General features: G+C 43.4%; 1 protein-coding gene across 3 annotated transcripts in view; it reads right to left on the reverse strand.

Moving 5' to 3' along the window:
* Window positions 1-23,849, reverse strand: part of DNAJB6 (DnaJ heat shock protein family (Hsp40) member B6) — a 99,466-nt gene that overhangs the window by 26,169 nt on the left and 49,448 nt on the right. For all 3 annotated transcript variants that reach the window (XM_075922747.1, XM_075922748.1, XM_075922746.1), the window contains exon 8: window positions 21,586-21,656. In XM_075922747.1, coding sequence (XP_075778862.1) covers window positions 21,586-21,656 — 71 coding nt within the window. The remainder of the gene's footprint in view (window positions 1-21,585; window positions 21,657-23,849) is intronic.

The following is a 23,849-nucleotide window of genomic DNA, read 5'->3' on the forward strand; positions in this document are numbered from 1 at the left end:
CCCCCAGGAGCTAACCCTGCTGTGGCTCTGCAGTTTAAATGTAGTAGAAGCCTGCTGCCTGCGCATCCAGCTCCTACTACATTTAAACTGCAGAGCTGCAGCAAGTACTCCTCCCTTACTGATTTATTGATAAGTTTGTTGATAGTGTGGAAGCGTAGTTTGAATGAAGTTCTCACCTACTGTTGCATAGGTCCCACGGTCAGTCTGGCATGGTATTCTGTACTACTGAAGAAGCTGCTGCCTCCATGTGCCCTAGCAACTAGAGACATATCCTTGTCATGATTTGTGGACTGGATTGAACCACTGAGGTGAGGTCCTGTATTATCTGGAACCTATGTTGTGGTAGAAAGGCCACAACCTCTTCACAATTGAGGTGCGCTCCAATAAATTCTATTGTCTGAACTGGTTGGAGTTTGTCCTTGAGAAGATTTATTGTCATTCACTCTTTTCAAACCACAGTAAAGTCAGACTCATACTGCACATACACATGGTGTTTTTGCCAGAGCAGTTATATTGGTATGATAATTCTTAGTGCAGACAAGCCTGTAGATTAAACCATTTTAGATAAAAATGCCTCACTTTAGGTTTTTTTTTTTTCTTTAATTATGAAAATGTCTCTACCCTGTTGCTCTGCAAGACCCCTCTCCCTCAATCTTACACAAGGGGAAACTGACTAAACATATTGGACACAAGGAAATGGTCTAGAAATTGTTTCTAACAAACACACTGAAATTTCTTTAATGTGCACATTTGTTATATTCCACTGAAAATATGCAGTTTCACACAAACTTATCTCTGCTGCTATGATGATCTACACCCTCTACACCACACTTTTCAAGATACATGGGTGCTACACATCCCTAAGACAACATGCGGTGTACATCATACAGTGGATCAACTGTACCAACAGCTACTACGTGGATGAAATTACACAGTCCTTACACTCTTGAATGAAAGTAACAAAATGACAAAATTTCCCATCACCTGTGAAAGAACACGTCACAAAATGATCACTTCACATTTGAAGTCTCAGTCTTTGTCCTCTAAAGAAACCTGCACAACATCCGCAAGAGACAAGCTTGGGAACTTACATTCCTAACTCTGAAGGACACTAACACATTATGAACTTAAGAGACCCTGCTTTTGTCACTGACTACATCTTACTGCCTGCTCGTCCTTAATTGCCCATGTCATTTTAAATGCCTCCGACAGCATGTGTGAAAGCCTTATTCTTAATCTCCCAACTTGCGTTTAGCTTGGACACTCCAGAATCTTTCTCCAGACATGGAAAAACATCTCCGAGAAGCCTGACAGCTTGTCCCTCCCAGCAGCAGAAGCTGGTCCAGTAAAAGATCTCATCTATCATGTAACCGCGGGGCATGGAGTCCGTGCTAGCAGACATTTAAAAATGGCAGCGCCCAGCTTTATGCAAATGAAGCCCGGGAAATTCAAATCCCGGGCTTCATTTGCAACTCCGGTTGCCTACATTACCACCCTAGTTCGAACTAGGGTGATAGTGTAGACATACCCCAAGGGAGTAGTCAACCCACCAGTAAGACTATGCTTATTAAGTAATAAGTTGACTATAAGTTAGACCTCCCTGGTTCGGCACCCTCAGGACCTGATTGGCCCCGGATGAGGGATTTGCCAGACCAGGAGAGGCCATTTTGGAACCCCTGCCACCACCCTCCCTCCCCCAGACCCAGCCACTGACCTCCCAGCTGGCTCCCTGCCAACCCACTGAGTAGCCACTGGGCCACGTTGGGCAGCCTTGCCATCAGCTCCCTGCAGCAGCCCACTGCTTGCCGACCCTGCAGGGATCCTTACTGCAGGCTCTCCACCGGGACACTCTGGTCCTCCAACATCCATGCCAGACCATGGATGTTGCTGCAACAAAGAATTGCAGTTAAGAGAGTTTCAACCTGTACTCGCTCTTCCCAGCCCTTTGCTACCTCGGTGTCACAGGCAGCATAGAAGGGAAGCCAGCTGAAAAGCCAGCTACCCCCAGCACCATCTCCACAATGTGTACATGGAAGACAGAGCCACAGTGGTCCTGTACCCATGCGAGCCGGACTGTTCGCGCTGGCCCCAGAAGCTAACCCTGCAGCAGCTCTGCATTTTAAATGTTGTAAGAGCCCACGGGACTGCTCAGGCCCAGCTTGCGCTGCCCCCAGGAGCTAACCCTGCTGTGGCTCTGCAGTTTAAATGTAGTAGAAGCCTGCTGCCTGCGCATCCAGCTCCTACTACATTTAAACTGCAGAGCTGCAGCAAGTACTCCTCCCTTACTGATTTATTGATAAGTTTGTTGATAGTGTGGAAGCGTAGTTTGAATGAAGTTCTCACCTACTGTTGCATAGGTCCCACGGTCAGTCTGGCATGGTATTCTGTACTACTGAAGAAGCTGCTGCCTCCATGTGCCCTAGCAACTAGAGACATATCCTTGTCATGATTTGTGGACTGGATTGAACCACTGAGGTGAGGTCCTGTATTATCTGGAACCTATGTTGTGGTAGAAAGGCCACAACCTCTTCACAATTGAGGTGCGCTCCAATAAATTCTATTGTCTGAACTGGTTGGAGTTTGTCCTTGAGAAGATTTATTGGCAGGCCCAGGGACCTGAAAGAGCGATTTGGTTAGCGAAAGCGTGTTTTCCACTTTTTGACTTGTACATGCTCTGATCAGACAATCATTGAGGTACAGAAATATTGAGACTCCTTGTGAGTGGTGAATACAGCAAGCACTTTCAAAAAGGAGCTGTGGAGAATCCAAATGGAAGCACTGTATACTGGACGTGTGCATTGCAAAACTGAGGTATTTCTGGTGTGCTGGGTGAATGGATATGTGGAAGTACGCATCCTGGAAGTCGAGTGTCAATAACCAGTCTCCTTTGTTTAAGGTAGGGATTAAAATAGACAGGGTGATCCATCTTGAACTGTGGTGGTTGAATGTATCGATTGAATCTCCTGAGATCGAGGATCGGTCTCAAACCTAACTTTTTTGTTGAGAAAATAATGGGAATGAAAAGGTTTGCCTCTGTAGCAGTGAGGTACAGATTCTATAGTCTCCAGATGGAACAGGTGGCTGAGCTCATGGAGGAGAATGCTCTAGTGAGATGAGTTCCTGAAGAGTGACAAGGCGGGAAGGGGAGATAGATAAAAATGGGATACAGTATCCACCCTTTATAATGTCCAGTAACCATCTGCCTGTTATGACTGAGGATCACCAGGGGTTGAAAGGTGCCAGACATCTGTGGAATAGCTAGTAGGGATGTGGTTGCCTTAAATCAGAAGGACATTACCTGACCTTCGACCTGAATTTCAAAATGTTTGCCTCTAAGTTGAGGGTTAAGAGGTAGAGAGCTGGTCAGGAGTTTGTCTATGTCTGGTTTGACGTTGCCTCCTTTTGTTGTCGTAATGCCTCTGTGGTTGACTAAAAGACATTGGTTCGTACCTATGCATAAAATCTCTTCCCTGTTGCAGGGACATGAATGCCAAGCACCTTCAACATGGCACAGGAATCTGAGTGAGTGGAGGGACACATTGGTGGTGTCCACAAACAACTTGGAAGGGGAGGTCCTCTACAGTGGCTTGAGGCCCTCATTACAACAGCCATCACACTGGAGTGGGATTTAGTATCAGAGGCGTCCAAGGCAGCTTGTAGAGTCATGTGTGAAATTAGAGCCCCTTCATTTATAGTGTCTCTGAACTGATCTCTTTTTTCATCTGGGAGACTTTCAATAAAATGCAATAATTGCTCATACTGGTGTGTATATTTTGCAAGCATTAGGAGGGATAGCTCAGTGGTTTGAGCACTGGCCTGCTAAACCCAGGGTTGTGAGTTCAATCCTTGTGGAGGCCATTTAGGGATTTAGGGCAAAAATTTGTCAGAGTTGGTACTTGGTCCTGCTGTGAAGGCAGGGGACTGGACTAGATGACAATTCAAGGTCCCTTCCAGTTCTAGGAGATCGGCAATCTCCATTAATTTATTTATTGCTGTCTATCTAGAAATCCTCAGTTGAAGAGAAGGAGAGGAATATGCCTTCCTCCCCATGAGGTCCAGGCGTTTCCACTCCTTGTCATGAGGTGTGGTTCTGTTCACATTCTGTTTTCTCCTTTAGTTAACTGGATCCACCACTAGGAAATTTGGTGATGGGTATGAAAACAAGAAGTCAGCGCCTTGTGGTGCTATGAGTATTTACAGTCTGACCTCTTACAGACCAGGGGGATTATAGCTGGTGTCTGCCACATCACTTTGGCAGTGTCCATTGGTAATGCCAGCTGAGCAGATAGTGAAGCATGTAGGATGCAGGTTAACGTGTGCTGGGTTTCAGGGAGGCTCATTAGGGAGACTTCCAGCAAGTCCACCACCCTCTTGGAAAGTTCTTGGAAAGATTTAAAATAGTCTCCCGCTATGGAAGGAGGGGCAGAAGGAGGTGCCTGTGGTTGTGCCTGCTGTGGTTGCTAATCTCTGTAGGGTGTCTAGAGATCCCAGTAAGGCCAGTTGGCTGGCAGTGATACTGAAGGCGGAAGCCATTGAGGCGGTGTCTGTTGTTAAGGAATGTCTAGGTGTATGGGTACCAACCAGAGGTTCCTCATCTTCATCACTACACAGCAGCAGTGCCAAGCCTGCAGGAGTGAAGAGAGTGAATCTTCTCACCATGGGCATACTGTCAGTGCCAAAAAGTGGGGTCATAAGCATGGATGTTATTGTCAGTTCTTCTGCCATGGTGAAATGCTGCAGTGCAGGGGGGACCAGTGCCGTAGGCAGTGCAGAGGGTGGTACGGATGCTACTTGAGGTGCCAATGGTTGCTGATGCTGCACTTGTGCTTCTTTGTTGCCGGAGGTGGCATAGGTACTGACAGTGCCAAATGGGACCTCGGCTTCTTCGGTGCCAACAATGCATGAGGGGTGTGCTGACTTGACCTTTGCCATCATTGGTACTGAGGTTGAGTCGGACAGTGCTGGCGGTGTGTCTTGGAACCCATCCTGGTATGGTCCTTAGAGCCTCATGAGCTATCGGTGCCTGATGGTCCTTGTACCTTCCTGTCCAGTACCTTGGTCAAGATCGATGCAGGGGGTTATATGTCAGCAGTTCCCAGCTGCCAGCCACAGACCTCTGACTGCCAGGCTGCAGCGGCTCTGGAGGCCAGGGCTGGGGTATACCGCTCCTGCCACAGCCGTTGGGAGAGGCATGTCCTGGCCCATCTCTGAGCCAATCACCGCTGGGCAGGGGCAGGGTCTCCTCCTGAATGTGGAAAAGCACTTTGCTGCCTGGCAGGAGGGCCTTGCGGAGCCCAACACAGCAGCCTTAGAGCAGCTGTGACCCAGACAGCAGTGCTCAGCTGGCATCAGGGAGGCAGCGCAGTGCTAGGTGATGGGAGCGGGGCGGGGCAGGTACTGGGGGGTGGGACTAGTGCTGGGGGGCTGAGGGTGAAGCTAATACTCAGGGGGTTCTGGAGGCTTGGCTAGTACTAGGGAGCTCTAGGAAGCAGGGGGCTGACACTTGGAGGCACGGGGCGCCTCTGGGGACAAGGCTAGTAGTGGGGGCAGGGCTGGCAAAGGGGGGCTCTGGAGACGGAGCTAATATTAGAGACTCGGAACTGAGACTGGGGACAGCTCTGGGGGAGCTGGGTGCAGTGTGGCTCTGGAAACAGGAGACTGGCACTGAGGGGTAGGGGATTGGCACAGGCATTTGGGATGGGGGCTGGTAAAGGGGGGTTCTGAGGGCAGGAGGCTGACAGTAGGGCTCAGTACAGGGGACTCTGGGGTCTGTTGCTGTCGCTACAGGGGGTGCAGGGGTTAAGGCTGGTACTGGGGGGCTCAACTTTTGGCTGACCAGTAACTTTGTATATTCACATATTCCTTATTTGCATAATGAACATGCAAATATGCAAATAAAATGTTTCTCGTTCGCTAAAAGTTTGCGAATGGGTTTGCTGGTCCCCAGTATAAAAGAAGATTGGGAACCACTGTCTTAGGTGTGTGAGCCTGCTCTTTTTGAAGGGGAATCACCTCTGCTTGATGAGGCGGGTCTCTTCCTTGGTTGCTAGTCAGAGGAAGTCCCTCGAGCTGGAGCCTGAAGGAGCACCCTTCTCACACATGGCCACCGGAGAGGGCCACCAAGGGGGAGTAGAATGCGTCAGGTCTGAAGCTGGCTGCACAGTGTTTTCAAGGGAGAGAAGCTTCAGTTACAACTCCCTGGCTTTGTGCATGCAGGCCATTAGCTGCTTGCATGGCTGGCACTGGGTGGTAGCATGCAGCTGTCCCAGCCACTGAGCGCACTATGCATGCTCGGAGGCCGGGATTGAGAACCTGCAGACAGGCAATGTTTAAAGCCTGGGGAACACCTGTCATCCCCGGAAGAAAAATATTGCCAGCAGAGAAAAAAATTGTCAACAATAACTACATAACTGTCAAACTGAAAACTATGCTGTACTACTCTAAACTTCACTATGGCTAAGAACTAGCAAAAATTTGAGAAGTCTGGAGGGCAGCTGTTGGTTGGAACCAAAGCTGGCGGCTGCAGAAAGAACTGAAGGGACAGTTGGCTGCACATGTGTAGTAGCGGAACCACACACTGCTACTTAAAATCTCTGACTAGAGGCGCAGTGGTGCCTCAGACGCCTAACGTGGAGCACCCACAGGACACTCCTTGAAGAACTTGGAGTTAACATGACTCAAGTGGAGGTCCTTTAACTCAGACTGGGGTGGGTAATAATTTTTGATGGGGAGCCTACTCCAAGAATTTGGAACGTGGTCAAGGGCCTCAATTTTCTATGATATTAATGGAGGGAGTACAGAGTTTGGAATGGAAGTTGGGTACAGAAGAGAGCTCTGAGTAGGGGACTAGGAAGGAGTTTGGATGAAAGAGGAGGTTGTGACCTGGACCAGGGAATGGGGATGCAGGGTCTGGGAGGGACTTGTGATCAGGGCAGAGGTGCAGGAGAGTGTGCAAAGGGTTTGGGTTGTAATCTGGGGCAGGGAGTTTGGATGCAGGATTGGGATATTAAGTAGCAGTTAGGAAGCTAATCAAGTAGTCGATAGAATTTCCATTGACTACTCGATCACTCAATAAGGAGGCTCGCTGCTGCATTTAAAGCAGAGCCACAGCATCTGGGACCCAACTGCTCAGTCCCAGCTCAAGCTGTTCCCCTCCATTGTGCGTCTGCCTCCCCTGAGAGGGTGCTGGGGAGGGAACTGACTTTTAAACCTCAGATACAGAGGCAGCAAGAAGGGGGAAAGCATCGTCGAGTAGTGAGTTCCCTGCTAGGCTTACTGGCTAGTCGACTAGTTATTTGCATCCCTAATGCGGGAGGAACTGGAGTGCCAGGTGCAGGCTCTGGCCAGAAGGTGCTTACCGTATGTTTCCAGCCAATAGGAGCTGTGAGGATTGTGCTGGGAGTTGGGGACAGCCCACGGAGATCCCTTCCTCCCACCAAGGGGCATGTGCTGTGTAGAGGCACACACATAGGCCACTGTAGCCAGCCGCTTTGAGCGGCATGTGGGGCTGCAGCAAGCAGGAAGCCTGTCAGGTCACACCTAGGTTGCAGAACATTGGCTGCCCAGAATATCAGCATGATGCACTACTTTTGTATACAAAAGATCTTCCTCCATCCAACTTGAAAGAACTTGACACAAAAGTATTAGAATTCTGGTGGATAGTTTCTTTGCTAGACTCTTCTCTAATCCAATCTTCTAATTCAAACATGCTGTGAAGTACAGCACTCTTCCTTTCTTAAAGAAAATTAATTCCATAGCTTGTCATAGGCAACTACTATGAAAAACAAAATTTCATTTAACTTGAGAGAAAAATACTTTAAAGTTCTCGGTGCTCAAGATTAATAAAATTTGCATTGTGACAGGTGCTACAGGGTCAAAGCTACAATTAAAAATCTAAACTTAAACTTTGTTGCAATAGGGGAATAACCAGCATAGCAAAATTTCAACCACACAAAACAAAGTTCATTAAGTAGCCAGAAAGAATGAGTAGCAGGAATTCATTCTTAGGTCAGCTAAAAATAAAGGTTGATGGAAATAAAGTGCTCTGGTGTGGATAAAGCAAGATTAACTAAAGAAATTGTGATATAGACTTGTCTCCATTGATTCTGCTTGTACACTCCGCTTCTGTGATAGAGAGTAAAGGATCAGGAAATCAAGAAGAGAGATGTGATCTAAAAGGGATATTGATCTGATATCTCTAAAAGTTTGCTTATGTCATTCACTCTTTTCAAACCACAGTAAAGTCAGACTCATACTGCACATACACATGGTGTTTTTGCCAGAGCAGTTATATTGGTATGATAATTCTTAGTGCAGACAAGCCTGTAGATTAAACCATTTTAGATAAAAATGCCTCACTTTAGGTTTTTTTTTTTTCTTTAATTATGAAAATGTCTCTACCCTGTTGCTCTGCAAGACCCCTCTCCCTCAATCTTACACAAGGGGAAACTGGCTAAACATATTGGACACAAGGAAATGGTCTAGAAATTGTTTCTAACAAACACACTGAAATTTCTTTAATGTGCACATTTGTTATATTCCACTGAAAATATGCAGTTTCATGTAAGGTTTTTCTTTTAAGAATAAGCTTGATAGGTATGATCCAAACATGGTAAGCATGAACTGAACTGGATGAAGTTAGGCATGAATATCTGTCTAACAGACAGAGCCAAACAATACCTATGCATCCTCCTGATTGATGGAATAGCAGATTTAAAAAATGCCAAGACTCTCCATTAACTCCATCCAAGTTTCTTTCATAAAGACAGCCTCAGAAGTTTAATCTGATCACTGGACAGAAAAGAACAAGCAGGCAGCTATAAGAGGATTTGTCCTGCCATTCATGCTAACACTTGATAGTAAAACATACTTTTGAAATGCACCAAGTAAGTTCAGACCAAACCTCTCTGCAGAATCTTTGCCAGGGTTTTTGGTCAAAACAGGGCAAAATGAAAAGCAGAAAATCTCTATACATAAAAAAAATTGCTGGGGGGGGGGGGGGGAAGATCTATGCTGTCTCTCACTCCACCCCCTGCTCCTTCCCTAGTGCTCTGGGGGAGCGGGAACTGCAAGCCTTCCCCCCCAACCCAGCTCTATCACACACACCCTTGGCTGAGACCCCACACCCCCAGCCCGCTCACTTACCACCCTGCTCCTGCCCCTTCCCCCCGGCTAGAAACCTACCTCTGGGGCGTGGGGTGTTGGTGAATGTAGTGAGCGAGGGATGCAGCCCCCTAGTATCTCCTAAAAAGGTATTTGGAAATATCTTGGAAAGAGTAAGTTTAATTTTGTGGGAAATCTTTCAGCTCTACAATCCTGTGTTCAAAGTTTCATATGTTTATTGTAGCTTACAGTTAAAAATTGATAAATCTTTGGCATGAGAACCAGTCTGTTTAACATCTCAGCTAAAGTGTCAAAAAAAAGGACACCTGCAATAGAGCTAAGCAAGCTTCAGAGTGCTGTTTGACTTAAGAAATGAGACATCAAGGGAAGAGCTGCTTGTGTCTTGCAGATGAACTCTAGGTTGCCAGAGTGTCAGGTATCCATTTCATAGGCCCAAGATGACTTTTTGAAAATACCTGAACTCTCATAGTTATGATTTACAGAAACTCCTCAAAGAAAGCTTTTGCAACTAAGCCTTGCAAATCCTTTTGGGTTTCTTTTATTTCTCAGCTATCTCCCACTTAAGACAAAAAAGGATTCTCCATTTTGATTGCCAGTGGCATTTGTTATTTTTGCACGACTGAACTGTTCTGCATGTGCCAATACATTAGTCAAAAGCTGAAGCTGGCGGTGGAAAGAAGGGTTATGGCTTTTCGCAACTGAGTGCTGTAAACAGCTAAGTTACCATAATATACTTACGAGGAAGGCAGTTTACTTTGTGTGTGTACCTTAAGTATAAGTGATAACAAGAGCAAGTCCAGTTTAGAACCAGACTGTTAATCCCCTCAGTTTCCTTCTTTTGTCAAGAGATATTTCATTCTTTCAGATATGATCTAAGCAAAATAATTCCCTTACGCATTAATCATTTTCTCTGGCGTGATTACAACAGAACTGATACTTGTCTCTGGCAGCAGCTGCCCAAGCAGGATAAGAAATGTATCACCCAGACTTCTCCCAGGGCAATAATTGATAATGCAGCAATGTGTTGGCTTATTACTGTCTAGCCTACTCACCTAGCCAGCATACACACAACTGGTGCCAGACCAAGGAAAAGCAGGTAGGAACAAACTTACTTTTCTGAGGAATGGCTACACTAACACAGATTCTGGTTGACTGGCATTCCAGGAACTGCACATTTCCTTCCCATCCATGCACTCACCCTCCCCCCCCACTCCACCATGAACACTTGTCTCCTGTCTCAGATGGAGAACTGTGGGATAAGGAATTCTGAAGGCCTGAGACTTCATTCACCCCATACTAACTAACCTGGACTGGCCTTGGGTGAAACTCAGAAATTCCATTATTAAAACTAGCAGCTGCGGAGCATTTTTCTTAAGGCACTCCTCCCTCCCCCCACCTCAGGAATGCTCCTAACAAGAGTTTCAACATTGAGGGTTGTAAAGTAGACAGCCAGGAACAGGCAAGTTTAGGGAGTATAAAGACCCACAAATGACAAAATAGATAAGCTAAGCTCTGACAAGCAAAGTTATGCTGACCATCTGCACAAAGATCATACATAAGTTACAGTTTGGGCACAAGAGATAAAATATAAGAAAGACTTGAGCAGGGAAAAGCACAATGAGCACATGCCTATTTTGTTTCTGCTTCTGCAGTTGCCTTACATGGAGGCAGCTGGGCCTGCTATAAAAGATTGCTAACCGCTTGCCATCTGATCCCTTCCTCCAGTCTCTTGCCTTAACACTTTCCTGTGGGTTCCCCTCTTCCGTTCCATGACAATTCTTTGGTCTAGGCCAGACACCATCAAAGGACTAAGCCTAAGAGACATAGCTGCTTTGACAAGAGAAAGGAATGAATTTGAAGAGCTGCAGGTTGGAGAAGCTGTACAAAACTGGGAACAATTACTTCAGTTGAACTGGTCACCACCCACTTGAGTGACAGGTGAAAGTGACAGCGGCTTCTAAGTGATGAAATTACATTAAAATAAACATGGAGCTAGTAGAGCTTAAGTTATGCAGACAAGATTTTCAAGAATGAATTTCTATTTTTAGGCATCTAAATGAGTGGTCTGATTTTTAAAGATGCTGAGAGCCCAACAGCTCCTATTGAAATCCTGTATCAATGTAGGCATTGAAATGTACAAGTGTTACATAATACACACATGGCATAACCACAACTTTGCTTAGGACACCATACAACAGGTAATGCGCTAATATATTCTTGGGGACTTTCTAAACCCTCTTATTTACAGAAATAAGACTCAGACTAACATGCAACTGGAAGCAATGCTTGAAATAATTTTTGCACAGTCCTTTGATTTGTCCTCCTCCTGTATGAAAATTCACTCACATATGAAAAAGATCAACTATTGTCATTATCCAGAAACCATGATCTGATAGTAAGAGAAAATTGATTTAATACTGATAGATCTCTAGAAATATCTAAAAATTCTTCTTTAGAATCCCTCTTAATTGCAGAAATGCGCCCGGGGCTTAAATATACTTACAAATGCAAAGTATACCTATTCTCTGTGATCCATAACTAGAGTTCTCTAGCTCACTTTAGCACAAGTTACAAAACAGGCGCACCACATTCATGCAGTCCATGTTCTCACCTTAAAGCAAATTCAAAGTAATATGAAAAACATATCAACTGACAATAGAGAAAGAGAGAATTGACAATACTGAGTACCTTTACTCACAATAGAGAAATAAAGAACTGACAGTATTAGGTACCTTGTATATACCGGTTACTCTCTTCCCCTCATTCTGAATTCTATACTCAAAAAGAAAACTAAACTGAGAATGTAAAGCAGTTTCTCCCATTTAAGGTAGCACAGAATTAGGCAAAATCTGGATACTGACACCAGGGTGACATTGCCAAAAGAAAGCTTTGATCAAGAACATTGTAAAGAATGTTAGGTAACATAATTGTTATTAAACAATCTAAAAGTTAAAAACAATCTTGTCTTAACACATCACAACTACAGCTGTTGTACACTGCAAATTCTTATAGAACATATGGCTGTAATTTCATGTATATACCCACCCCATTTCTACTATATCAAAATCACCATTAATTAATATCTCCCTGGGCTTATCTTCTTTCTAGAAATGCATCTGTGTAACATTTAACTCTGTGCTGCTATCACTGGAGATTATTGACTGAAATCCTCTTTATGCACACACTTATGCACTAAGTAAATTAAAGACTATAGCCCTAGAATAAAGGAGTATTAATATCTGACGCTTCTCTCTCAATCTACTAATGTTAGAATTAGATGTTTTAAGTCCTTTTGAAGTTAGGAGACTAGCCAGAAACATCAAGATAGTCTCTTGATTTTAAATTATCTCCTATATTGCATGTGTTATATATCTACAATAAATTGTATTTCAAATCTCTTAAATTGGCTGTCTGCCCCTAACAAGCTCACACTTGTCCCTTAAGACAGTAGCAATTTCTTACCATGCCTAGAAAAACTAGCAATGAAGTTAGATCAGGAGTTAGATGTTAATTACTTAACAGTTAAAGTCTGCTAGCTGGGATACGCAAGCAAAACAGTACTTGCTCTGAAATGGCCTTTTATAGTAGGAAACTTTTGTCCAGAGGGAAAAACACAATACACTGAACATTTGAGCACCCAGCCTCAGTGATTTTGTGTAACAGAATATTGTTACCATGGATGTAATCTTATATAAACTTTTCAGGGACAAAGCACATATTGTGGAGACAGAGTGATTCTTCAAGTAGCAGAGTTTAACTAAACTATTTTTAAATGGGAAGGTTTAAACAAACATCCTTGTATTTAAATATAATCTAATCACACTTCCATCTCCTTTTTTAATTTATTGTAACCAACACCAAAGATTACTGTAAAACTATAAAACAAATAGTGAACTTCACAACATTTTGTTTAGTCTCATTTTCTTTTACCATTGTGTGAAAAAGCTATGTAATTTAGGTAAGAAAATGTGATACTAAAGACTGCAAATTATGTTAAAGGGATCCAGAGACAAAGTCAGTAAGAAAATCAAATCTGCTACTCTAAAAACATGCAGTGCTTTAGACATGAGATCTTTGAACAATAATATATAGCTCTCAACAGCATCTAAGTAATATTACTAAAAACTCAAGGTAAGTCTTAAGTATCAGTCATCCTTAACTCTCCACATCTAAATCTAGTACAAGCTCCACTACCTATCATTTTTCTAGATGAAGTGTTGCTTCTTATGCAATCAAAGTTTGACAGAAAATAAATCTGTCAATGTATACTACAGCTGTACTGAAATTTTGCGAAGAATGAGGGATTTCAAGATTTGCATTTCTTCACTTTTAAACAAATACCTGAACACTAAGATCATCATGAAAAAAAACTCTAAAAATAATGCAGACTAATTACAATACTGCATTTCAAGGATTATATTAGTATTTTAAATATAAGAACATAAGAATGGCCATACTGAGGCAGACCAAAGGTCCATCGAGCACAGTATCCTATCTGCCGACAGTGGCCAATGCCAAGTGTCCCAGAGGGAGTGAATTGAACAGGTAAAGATCAAGCAATCTCTCTTCTGCCAGCCATCTCCACTCTCTGACAGAGGCTAGGAACACCATTCCTTAACCTCCATGAATTTATTTAGCTCTTTCTAAAACCCTGTTATAGTCCTACCCTTCACAACCTCCTCAGGCAAGGAATTCCACAAGTTGGCTGTGAGAAGAACTTCCTTTTATTTGTTTTAAACCTGCTGTTCATTAGTTTCATTTGGTTGCACCTAGTTCTTATATTATGGGAACAAGTAAATAATTTTTCCTTATTCACTTCTCCACACCACTCATGGTTTCATATACCTCTATCATATCCCCCCTTAGTCCTCTCTTTTCTAAACTGAAAAGTCCTAGTCTCTAATCTTTCTTCATATGGGACCTGTTCCAAACCCCTAATCATTTTAGTTGCCCTTCTCTGAACTTTTTTTAATGCCAGTATATCTTTTTTGAGATGAGACCACATCTGTATGCAGTATTCAAGTAGTGAAATCACTACTTTTCTTAGCTGTTAAGAGGGGCTTTCATTTTGTGGTCCTTGAGCAAGTTCAGCACACTGGTCTCGGAATGTGGCTTTATACATCCAAAAGTTCTGCAGACACTTCCAGTCATCCCAAACCAGTCAGTGCTTATTTCCTGGGCCAAGAACCAGTGTTCCATCATTTCTAACTATTCCATGAATGAACCCCCCCCCCCCCCACACACACACAGTGATCAAAGCTCCAAGGAATTGTCATGTTCCCCGCAGCTCTGCAAATACTGCTGGATTACTACAGTGCAGAGCTGCACAGGCTTCATGCTTCTGCCAGATATAGCAGACGGTGGGGAGGGACACACAGGTTTGTGCAGACTTTGAAAACGTGCATGTAGCCAGACAGACTGCCCCATCTCAAACAATCTTGCTTGCCCTCTGAGATGTCTGTATACAGAGCAGAGAAGGAACAATAAGAAGATCAGCATAGCCATTAAGCTTTGATCTGCTTTGACCAGGATATGGGAGTTTCTGACTCTGAGTAACGATTAAGGAAATAAGCTAAGCTCGAGGCTGCAAGAAGTGTCAGGCTGGCACCTATGTTGATTCGAACACACACAGTCCCTGGGAGAGGAATTTCCCACTGAGAAAAGAATCCCCAGTACTTCCAATTTAATCATCTCAATTCTCTCTTACAAGTGTAAATTAAGTTCACAACTCCCTTGTAAGAACTGGTCTCACAAAAGACAGACCAGCCCCATTTGGCATGACAGACAAGAAAGAGAAATACGTGACCCCATGAGTATAAAAGATAGGTCCAGCACACACTCACTTTGAGTGTCATTCTACCCTCTACCTGCTGGTCGGGTTAGGTGTTTGACCTCCCGAGGTTCTATGGGGACGCCCACCTCGTATTTTCGTCTTTCCTAGGAATTGAGGGACCGGCCCTGGCCTGACACGCTGGAGTCGAGAGGCACAGAAGGGGATAAAAACTGTACCTGGATGTGGTCTTAAGTGTACACATAGAAAGAGTAAGCTGTTACTTGGTACCATTATTTCTATTTTTCTATCTTTATCTTCTTTGTAACCATTTTTAAGATCTATATTTTGCTAGTAGTTAAGAAATAGAGCAATAGCCATTGTAACCATATGATTTATAAGCTTCTTTAATAAACCTGTAACTGTTTAAGTTTTAACCTGACTCCTTCAGTTGCTGTAATAGAACCAAGCACAATTTAAAAGAACTTCAGCAGGTCATAAAGGGACAGATATAGGGAGCCCTGACCGTCGGCTGACAGTGCAAAGTATTGTGAGATTAGGATATGAAATACAAGCCAGTTACTTGGCAAACATTAGCCTTACCAGCATGTTTACCAGTTTAAAAGAGGAGGACCCGGCCCTAGCAGTCACCTTCCCTTGCCTATGGGAATGGGATCCCAGCCCTCCACGGTTAACTGGTTAAACAGGTCACACATCACTTCTGTTACCAGTGCACATAAAATTCATACCGCCCGTGGACCGAAATCAGAGGGAACACTGGTGAGGACATGCACCACCAACAAGGAGCAAAGTGTGCACGTGTACAAGTCATGTATTAACTGCAATGGTTGTATGCGGACATAAGTTAGACAGACAATTTAGTAGTTGAGACATTGCCCCTCTGAAGATGCTAACTAAGCTGACAGGAGGGCTTCTCACATTGGCATAGGTAATCTACCTCCCCAAGAGGTGGTACCTAGGTCAAAGAGAGAAGCCATCCCAGGAACATAGCGCTGTTTACACTGGGAGTTGGTGTGGTATAACTGCATTGTTCATGGGTGTGGATTTTCCGCATCCTTGAGCAACGCAGTTACACTGACAAGCTGGTGCAACTAAATCTTAAGTCTAAATCTTCTATTTACCTTCACCCATTTTGTCCATCCTTGGCATGAGCTGTCTCTCCTCCCACTCACCATATCTTCCCTTTTTACTAAATCCAAATTCAGAACAAAACAAATCCCATTATAATTAGAAACCATAAGATATAGTTTACCCTATGTGGACAACTTCATGCAATATATGTAAACTATGCCGGCCTTCACAGCCCAAAGTCTAAGATCTTTTTTGGTTTAAGCAGTAATGCAATACAAGTCCTTACCTGCAAGTAGTTTTCAAATCACTAGAAAATTAGAAGGATTTGGGCAGGCCCAAATGCATGAGGAGGTGAAGACCTTTTACTTGTAGCCACTGCTTTCTTTTTATCTTTGGATTTGAAATCAGTTAGGATGTGAAGTGAGTTTGGCACAATTCAGGACCAAAGTAAACTAATCAAATGTCTGGACAAAATGGACAAATTAAACTGTTTCTTCCCCCCCCCTTAAAGAAAGATAAGCCTTAAAAGTAAGAGTTGCAACTTGCTGTCAGGATAACTAATAGCTAGAGTGCATCTGCACTGTGGAAAGTTTTGTTTTAAGAAAAAAAAAGTACTAAGCATTGACACAAGAAATGGGTCTTCCCAAATACTCAATTTGCCTATTTTTTTCATTGAGGGAGAAGTGTTACCACCATGTTCAAATGGTCTTAAAATAAACTTTAACTGCAAGCAAAATATATACCTGAAATACCCATTTTAATTTGATTACAGTCTGGAAAGTGTAAATTCTGCCCTTGTTAATGATGAAGAAACTGAGGCACAGAAGTGAATGCCCTCACTATGGCAACAGGATACTGGCAGATATAGATACTCAGGTCTCCAAACCTCCTTAGCCAAAGCAGCTTAAAGACAATACCACACACAGAGGCACAACTACACACAATACTAAGAAACACCACTAAAATAAAACCTACTGTGCTTAGCCAGACCAACATGGACAACAGCAAAGTAAAATATGAGCATGACACACATAAGATGTAAAACTATTACTGACTTTCCTTTTGATGGGATTTTAAGAAGTTAAAGTTTCATATCAATAGTTTTCCAAACTGACAAGCTGCTGTTACTGCAGGAAACTACAAAGTATAGCTGGTCTAAAAATATCAGACATCAATTCCATGAAATGCAGTCATTTTACCATCTATCAAACGGACATAAGCAATTTAATTCAGTTATAACTGTAGCTTATTCACTACATTATACAACATGCATTCAGGGCTTTGCCAATTATATTGCTCAATGTCTTTTAGATTCCCCTGGGTTACAAATTAAGACTGAATGATGCAAACATACACAATTTCAATCATGAACATTATTAACAAAGTAGTATCTTGCCATCTAAATATGTTCATCAACACCAAAACCATTAGTTTATAAAGCATTCTCTGACTATCACATTGAAAGCATTGAAAACTAAATAATCCAAACCCCTCCATCACCAATCACCACACTATGTAATCCAGGGCTAGGCAATAAGATTTGACGGCAGGGCACTCAATTTTGGTGAGTGGTCAAGGACCACACTTTTCTATGGAAGGGGCGTGGAGTCTAGGATGAAGGTTGGGTGCAAAAGGGAGCCTGGAGTACAGAGGGAGAATGGGTGAAGGAGGGAATTGCAACCTGGGGCAGAGGATTGGGGTTCGGGATCCATGAAGGGGGAGGGATTCAGGAGAGGATTCTGACCTAGGAAAGGAGTACGACCAGGATGCAGAGGATTTAGGTAATGACCTACGGCAGGGGATTGGGGGGAGCAAAGGGTGTAATAATCCAAGGAATAGGTATAGGTGCAGGAGAGGATTCTGGCCTGAGGGCCAGGGTCTGGGAAGCAGTTGTACAGGGGGTGGTGAACTGGTGCAGGGAGTTGGGCTATAGAAGGGAGTGTGGTGCCAGATGCTAGCTGTGGCTAGGAGGCAGCTCCCAACCAATTCAGTGGGAAACTCAGGTGTAGCCCCAAGCTGCTCAAAGCTAGGGCCACGTGCCTCTGCTCCACATACCAGGGAGTGTTGAAGGGGAGGCAGGTGTCTCTGTGCACTGCCTCCACCCCAGCACAATCACCACCACTCTCACAGCCGGTTTCTGGCCAATGTGAGTTACGATTGTGCTGGGGGCAGCGACAGTGTGCGAAGTCTTCCCTCTCCCACAGCAAAGAGCATGCAGTGACTAGAGGCACATGGTCCTTGCAGCTGAAAAGCATTAGAAGAATATTGTACGCTACCAGTAGACTGAAAACTAAACATGAAAGTCCAGATCACAGAAAAGTTGGTATTTCTGGAAACTTCTTCTAATATTTCAAAATCATCTCAAGAAAGCTTTATCATAATCTGTGTCCCAACTTGTACATTTCTCCTACTTTTAGTCAAATAGCTTTTAAGACGAAAAATGTCCATTTAGTCCCATTTTACTCTACATATTTGATGAAGCATAGTGCAGATTTTTCTGGAACAGAAAAGGTATACCAGTTACTAGGTATTCTTCTAGTGACCATGCAGAAGGGAAAGTTAATGAGGATTTAAATATGGCACCCAAAGTATCCCTTTACTTCAAAGGAGTAGTCTTACATGCAAAGAACTTATTAGTAAGAAAAGTGATACAAAGTTCTTAAATGCAACCTAATAAAAGTAGGTTTTCAATATGGTAGAAAAGAGTAACCCATTTCTGTATTACAACAGTGAGACCATTTTAACACATTAAGGCTACCAGAGACATGCAGTCATAGGGTCTCAGGCTTGATTTTTATGTCCAGAATGAACAGTAGCAAGGGACAATTAAGACTGAGCAGCAAGGATGAATTTATTCTGAAATAACAGCAATCTTCATGTTGAAACCAAGTGGAGCCTTAAAGCCTTTCCTACCAAGGGCATAAAAAAAGCCTTTATACCACTGCACTCAGTATTGGGAAGTGAAATTGCCAGTCAAGTAGTAAAAGCCGAGACCAAATCAAAATAGCTATCTGGTTCAAGGGTCCCACAGATGTTAGTGTGTAGGTAGGTTTGTTTTTTAATATTGTGCAGGTCTTTTGCTGATGGACTAATTAGAGAATGAACAGATCACTGGCCAGCTTTTTTTCCCCCGTTCTCCCGTTTTACTTGAAAAGTGCAGTGTTGCCACATTTCATAACTTCATGGGGCCTAACACTGAAAATGCCAACTATGCAAATCTAAAGGCATAGAAAGCAACATCCAGACTGGATCTTTAGAATTCAACATGGTGACTTCCCTGATAATGCAATTTATAACTCAGTTTAGGCCAAACAGCTAGAGAGGTAGAAAAGCCACACGTCTCTCATAGGTAGGAATTGCAACCAATTGAAGACAATGCACTCGGGGGGAGTGCATTGTGTCTATTTTCAGATCTAATGACAACAGTATTTCAAAACATTTAAATAACTTCTTGTCCCTCTGTTTATTCATCTTTTGGGCAAAGAGTGGTGTGCACATGGGAGGAAAACTGAAAAGGAAGCCATGGAGAATTACTAGATTGAGTTCTGAACTGCTAATACTTCTATTGCAAGGACATGACAAACTTGAAAAGGGTGCGTACCTTTTGATCTCCCAACCAAAAAGTATAACTTTTCTATTTTATTCCTACCCTCTAATTCTTTGATTCAATTTTATGGGGAGGGGTAGGGAAGAGAAAAATCTAAAATTGTATAACCTCATTACCTTTTTTAACCTCACTACAGTCACCAACAATTAAAACAATTTGTTCAGTTATTTGTTCTTGGTTTAAGAAAAATTTAAGTTTTTCCATGTCCTGAACTTTAGATTTTAAACATTCATTAGTGTAATGTAACATCAGACAGCATGGTCTAGAAAGGATTAATTATCATTTCAAACCATATAATTTGAGATATTTCTGAATGTTAAACAAGCCTAAATAATTCACTGTAGGTCAGAGATAACTGCATGATAAAATTGCACATGCACTACTTAGATACAGAAATATCCAGTATATCAAATACTGAATGAATGAGCAGAAATATTTACTGTATAAAGAAGGCCTAAGGAGTCATGGATGCTTTTGCCTAGCTTTGAAAATCTGATGATATTTTCAAGTTTCAGAGGGATAATTGCGTTAGTCTATTTTAGCAAAAACAACTTCAAGACTAACAAATTTGGGCATAAGCTTTTTTTGGCATGATGAAGTGGGCTCCAGTACACAAAAGCTTATGCCCAAATAAACTTGTTAGTCTTTAAGATGCCATAGGTCTCCATTGTTTTAACTATGTTGCATTATCTACAGATTATTACTTTGCATCACTCCTCATTCCGTTAATGTAAGTAAGCACTTTTCTCAATTTTAATGTTGGTTAGTAAGTGTGTAAACCAGTGGCACTCAAGTGTTTGCAGCTGAAGACACCACATCAATAGCAGTTTAAAGTTAGTTTCTTGACGACTCAATTTTGAAGATGCTGGCATTTATGCATCACAATTTCTCTTCCTTTTACATCTATGCCAGAACATTAGAAAATACTGCTAATTCAGACACTGGGTTTGCTCTTCATTTACAGTCACTGATAATTTTGTGGAAGTCCATCTACAGATGGGCATATTGCTTCATGTGAAAAAAACATCCTTCCAAAAGGATTTTTAATGCAGTGTTTTCAGAGATATAGTACTCTTCTGTTAGACACCTTAGTTACAAGGCTGAAGAAACACCATAAAAACACTTCACAATTAGGCCTGAAAAGGAAACTACAAGCTATGTTTTCAGTCACACTGAAGAAAACACCTTCAAAGAAAAGCCCCTCATCCTGAAGGAAGCAGTTGCTGAAAAGCAAAATATGGTTCCCCACTTGCCCAAATCACACACAGACACAAGAAGGCTACAAATGCCAGCCATGAAAGAATGCACCACAAACATCAGCATTTATTCGTTTTGAATTTTTTAGCATTTGACAAAAGACCCAGCTCACCAGCTTTACTTTGTTGTTTTCCTAGACTTAAACATTACATATTTAAACATTGTCAGAACTTACTAAGTTGTCGGCATTCATGCACAACTAGAAAACATCCTTAATTTATTTAAACCAGAAATGCATTACCAGGAATGTATTAACATCTTTCACTACTAAATATTAAAAAAGTTGAAATTATTGAAAAGTTCATCTTTGAAATGTTAACTTCACAGCAGACAAACTACCAGCTGGCTCACATTTCAAACAAAATGGGAAAAGCAAGGTTCATGCTAGTGGTTAGTGTACATTTTGCCCTAGCACTACTGAAGGTTCACGGCTCACCTTGGATCATGTTTAATAAAAAGCAAAGTGCATACAGAAATTTACAACAGTTTTAAGGACAAAAAAATGGTCCTACTGATGTGGTCCCAACAATTAACTCAAAAGTCTATGACAAATACCATGAGCTCCGATGAGCTGTTTATAAATACTTTAGATTAAGTAGATATTGAAAGAGTTCGTTTGAAATCTTCAAAAAAAATGTTCCTGTTACTCCTCAAATGGTGCTTGTTATAGCTTAACATTTCTGTTAAACACGTGCGTTGAATTACTTGTTATCCAAGCGTAGCAGCTGCTCCTTACCATTTATTGTTAATGACTTTAACTGGCCATCTTCTTCAACTTCCACTCTCTCTTGTCCATTCTCAACAATTCTGTAGGATAAAATCCATTTAAGCACAACTGTAAAGCAATTTCAATATGATCGAAGTACACCACACATGCAGATGTTTATATAATGAAATACTGTGCCCAAGTCTAGGGCTAATACTTGGCGGATACAACTGCAGTAAGTGATCACATTCAACAGTAGGGATCAAAAGTAAAAAACTTCTCTTCCAACCCATGAAAAGCCCTTCTGGAAGTGACTAACTCCCTCCCCTCCCATGTATTATACTGAAGTGTTATAGGCAGCATTGTAACATTTGCTGCAGCTGAAGAGGCACTACATTAGTGACAGGCAGCCTGTGGCTCATCAGGGTGACTGGATTTTCAAGCCGCAAGACATTTTGCTGATGTTGACTGTAGGTCTCTTTGACCCATCTGCCTTCAGGCATTGTCCCCAACAGCTCCATTTAGCCAGGAACGGCATACCAGTCAGTCACTGGGAGCTGTGGGGGGTCAACAACAGCAAAATGTCTTGTGGCCTACAATAAGATTACGCAGGTTGCCTGCTACTGCACTGCACTCTCCATAATCCCAATTCTCCTCTTCGGTTGAAGTTTTTTCATCTCTCTCCTTTTCTCCCCTCCCTGCCATGCAAAAAGCATCATTTGCAATTTGTGTATTGCAGTTAAAAGCAGTAGTCAGGATATGCAGCAGTGTTCAGCAGATTGTGTGTTTAGTGTACATTTTCCTCAATGTTCAATTACATTTAACTAGTTAAGCGTATGTTGTTTCATGCTGCTTAACGTGGCCAAGTTAAGGTTCAAACACATTAACTTTTGCATCTCGACTGGTTTTCACAGGCAATCTTGATGTTGCACATAAAGTTTAACCCCCCCTCCCCTCCCCATTGTTAAATATTTAATTTTGGTTTTGAAAAATAGTCCATTTTATCCCTTTGATTATAATTGTTTAAAGCACAAGTGTAGGCAATATTTAGGGGTGGTGATATTAATACTATCCATAAGTAACCTGATTTTAGAGTACAGAAATATGAAATGAAAAACTTCTGCATAAGCCAAATTGATAGAGGTCTATTCTGACGAGAGGAAGGAACTACTCAGTAAAGAATCACAAAATAGTTGTAATAGTGGTTAGGAGAAAGTTGCTCTCTGCTCTCTCCAAAGAAGACTGTCTGCTCTGTCATCATGGACAGGGCTTCTCTTTGTTTTTAAATTACAGGCAGTCCCCGGGTTACGTACAAGATAGGGACTGTAGGTTTGTTCTTAAGTTGAATCTGTATGTAAGTCGGAACTGGCGTCCAGATTCAGACACTGCTGAAACTGACCGCCAGTTCTGACTTACATACAGAATCAACTTAAGAACCCCAGGCGTCCCCAAGTCAGCTGCTGCTGAAACTGATCAGCAGCTGATTCCAGGAAGCCCGGGGCAGAGCAACTCTGCCTGGGGCTTCCTGTAGTCAGCGCTGGTCAGTTTCAGCAGAAGCTGACTTGGGGACGCCTGGGGCAGAGCAGCTGGGGTGCTACTGGACCAACCCAGCAGCACCCCATCTGCTCTGCCCCAGACGTCCTGATTCAGCCGCTGCTAAAACTGACCAGCAGCAGCTGAATCAGGACCTGGGGCAGAGCAGCTGGGGTGCTGCCGGGTTGGTCCAGTAGTGCCCACGGGCGCTGCAGGACCAATCGGCAGTGCCCCAGCTGCTCTGCCCCAGAGTCCAAAACAAAAGCCTGGTCTGCTGGGGGGGGGGGAGCACACTAGCTGCGCCCCCCCCCCCCCCCAGCAGACCAGGGACACGGGGTGCAGAGCCGCAGCAGCAGCGGGGTGCCGCGCCTCTGAGGCTTTGCTCTGGCAAAGCCTCAGAGGCGAGGGACCCCGCCACGGCTGCGGCTCCAGTCTGGGTGCCTGTGGTCTGCTGGGGACGGTCCCCAGCAGACCACAGGCACCCTGAGTGAAGCCGCAGCCGCGGGGGGGTCCCGCGCCTCTGAGGCTTTGCCAGAGCAAAGCCTCAGAGGCGCGGGGAACCGCCGCTGCTGCCGCTCCAGTCTGGGTGCCTGTGGTCTGCTGGGGACGGTCCCCAGCAGACCACAGGCACCCGGACTGAAGCCGCAGCCGCGGGGGGGTCCCGCGCCTCTGAGGCTTTGCCAGAGCAAAGCCTCAGAGGCGCGGGGAACCGCCGCTGCTGCCGCTTCAGTCAAAGTGGCAGCAGCGGCGGTTCCCCGTGC

This window comes from Pelodiscus sinensis, chromosome 2 (genome assembly GCF_049634645.1).
Source record: "Pelodiscus sinensis isolate JC-2024 chromosome 2, ASM4963464v1, whole genome shotgun sequence".
Lineage (NCBI taxonomy): Eukaryota > Metazoa > Chordata > Testudines > Trionychidae > Pelodiscus > Pelodiscus sinensis.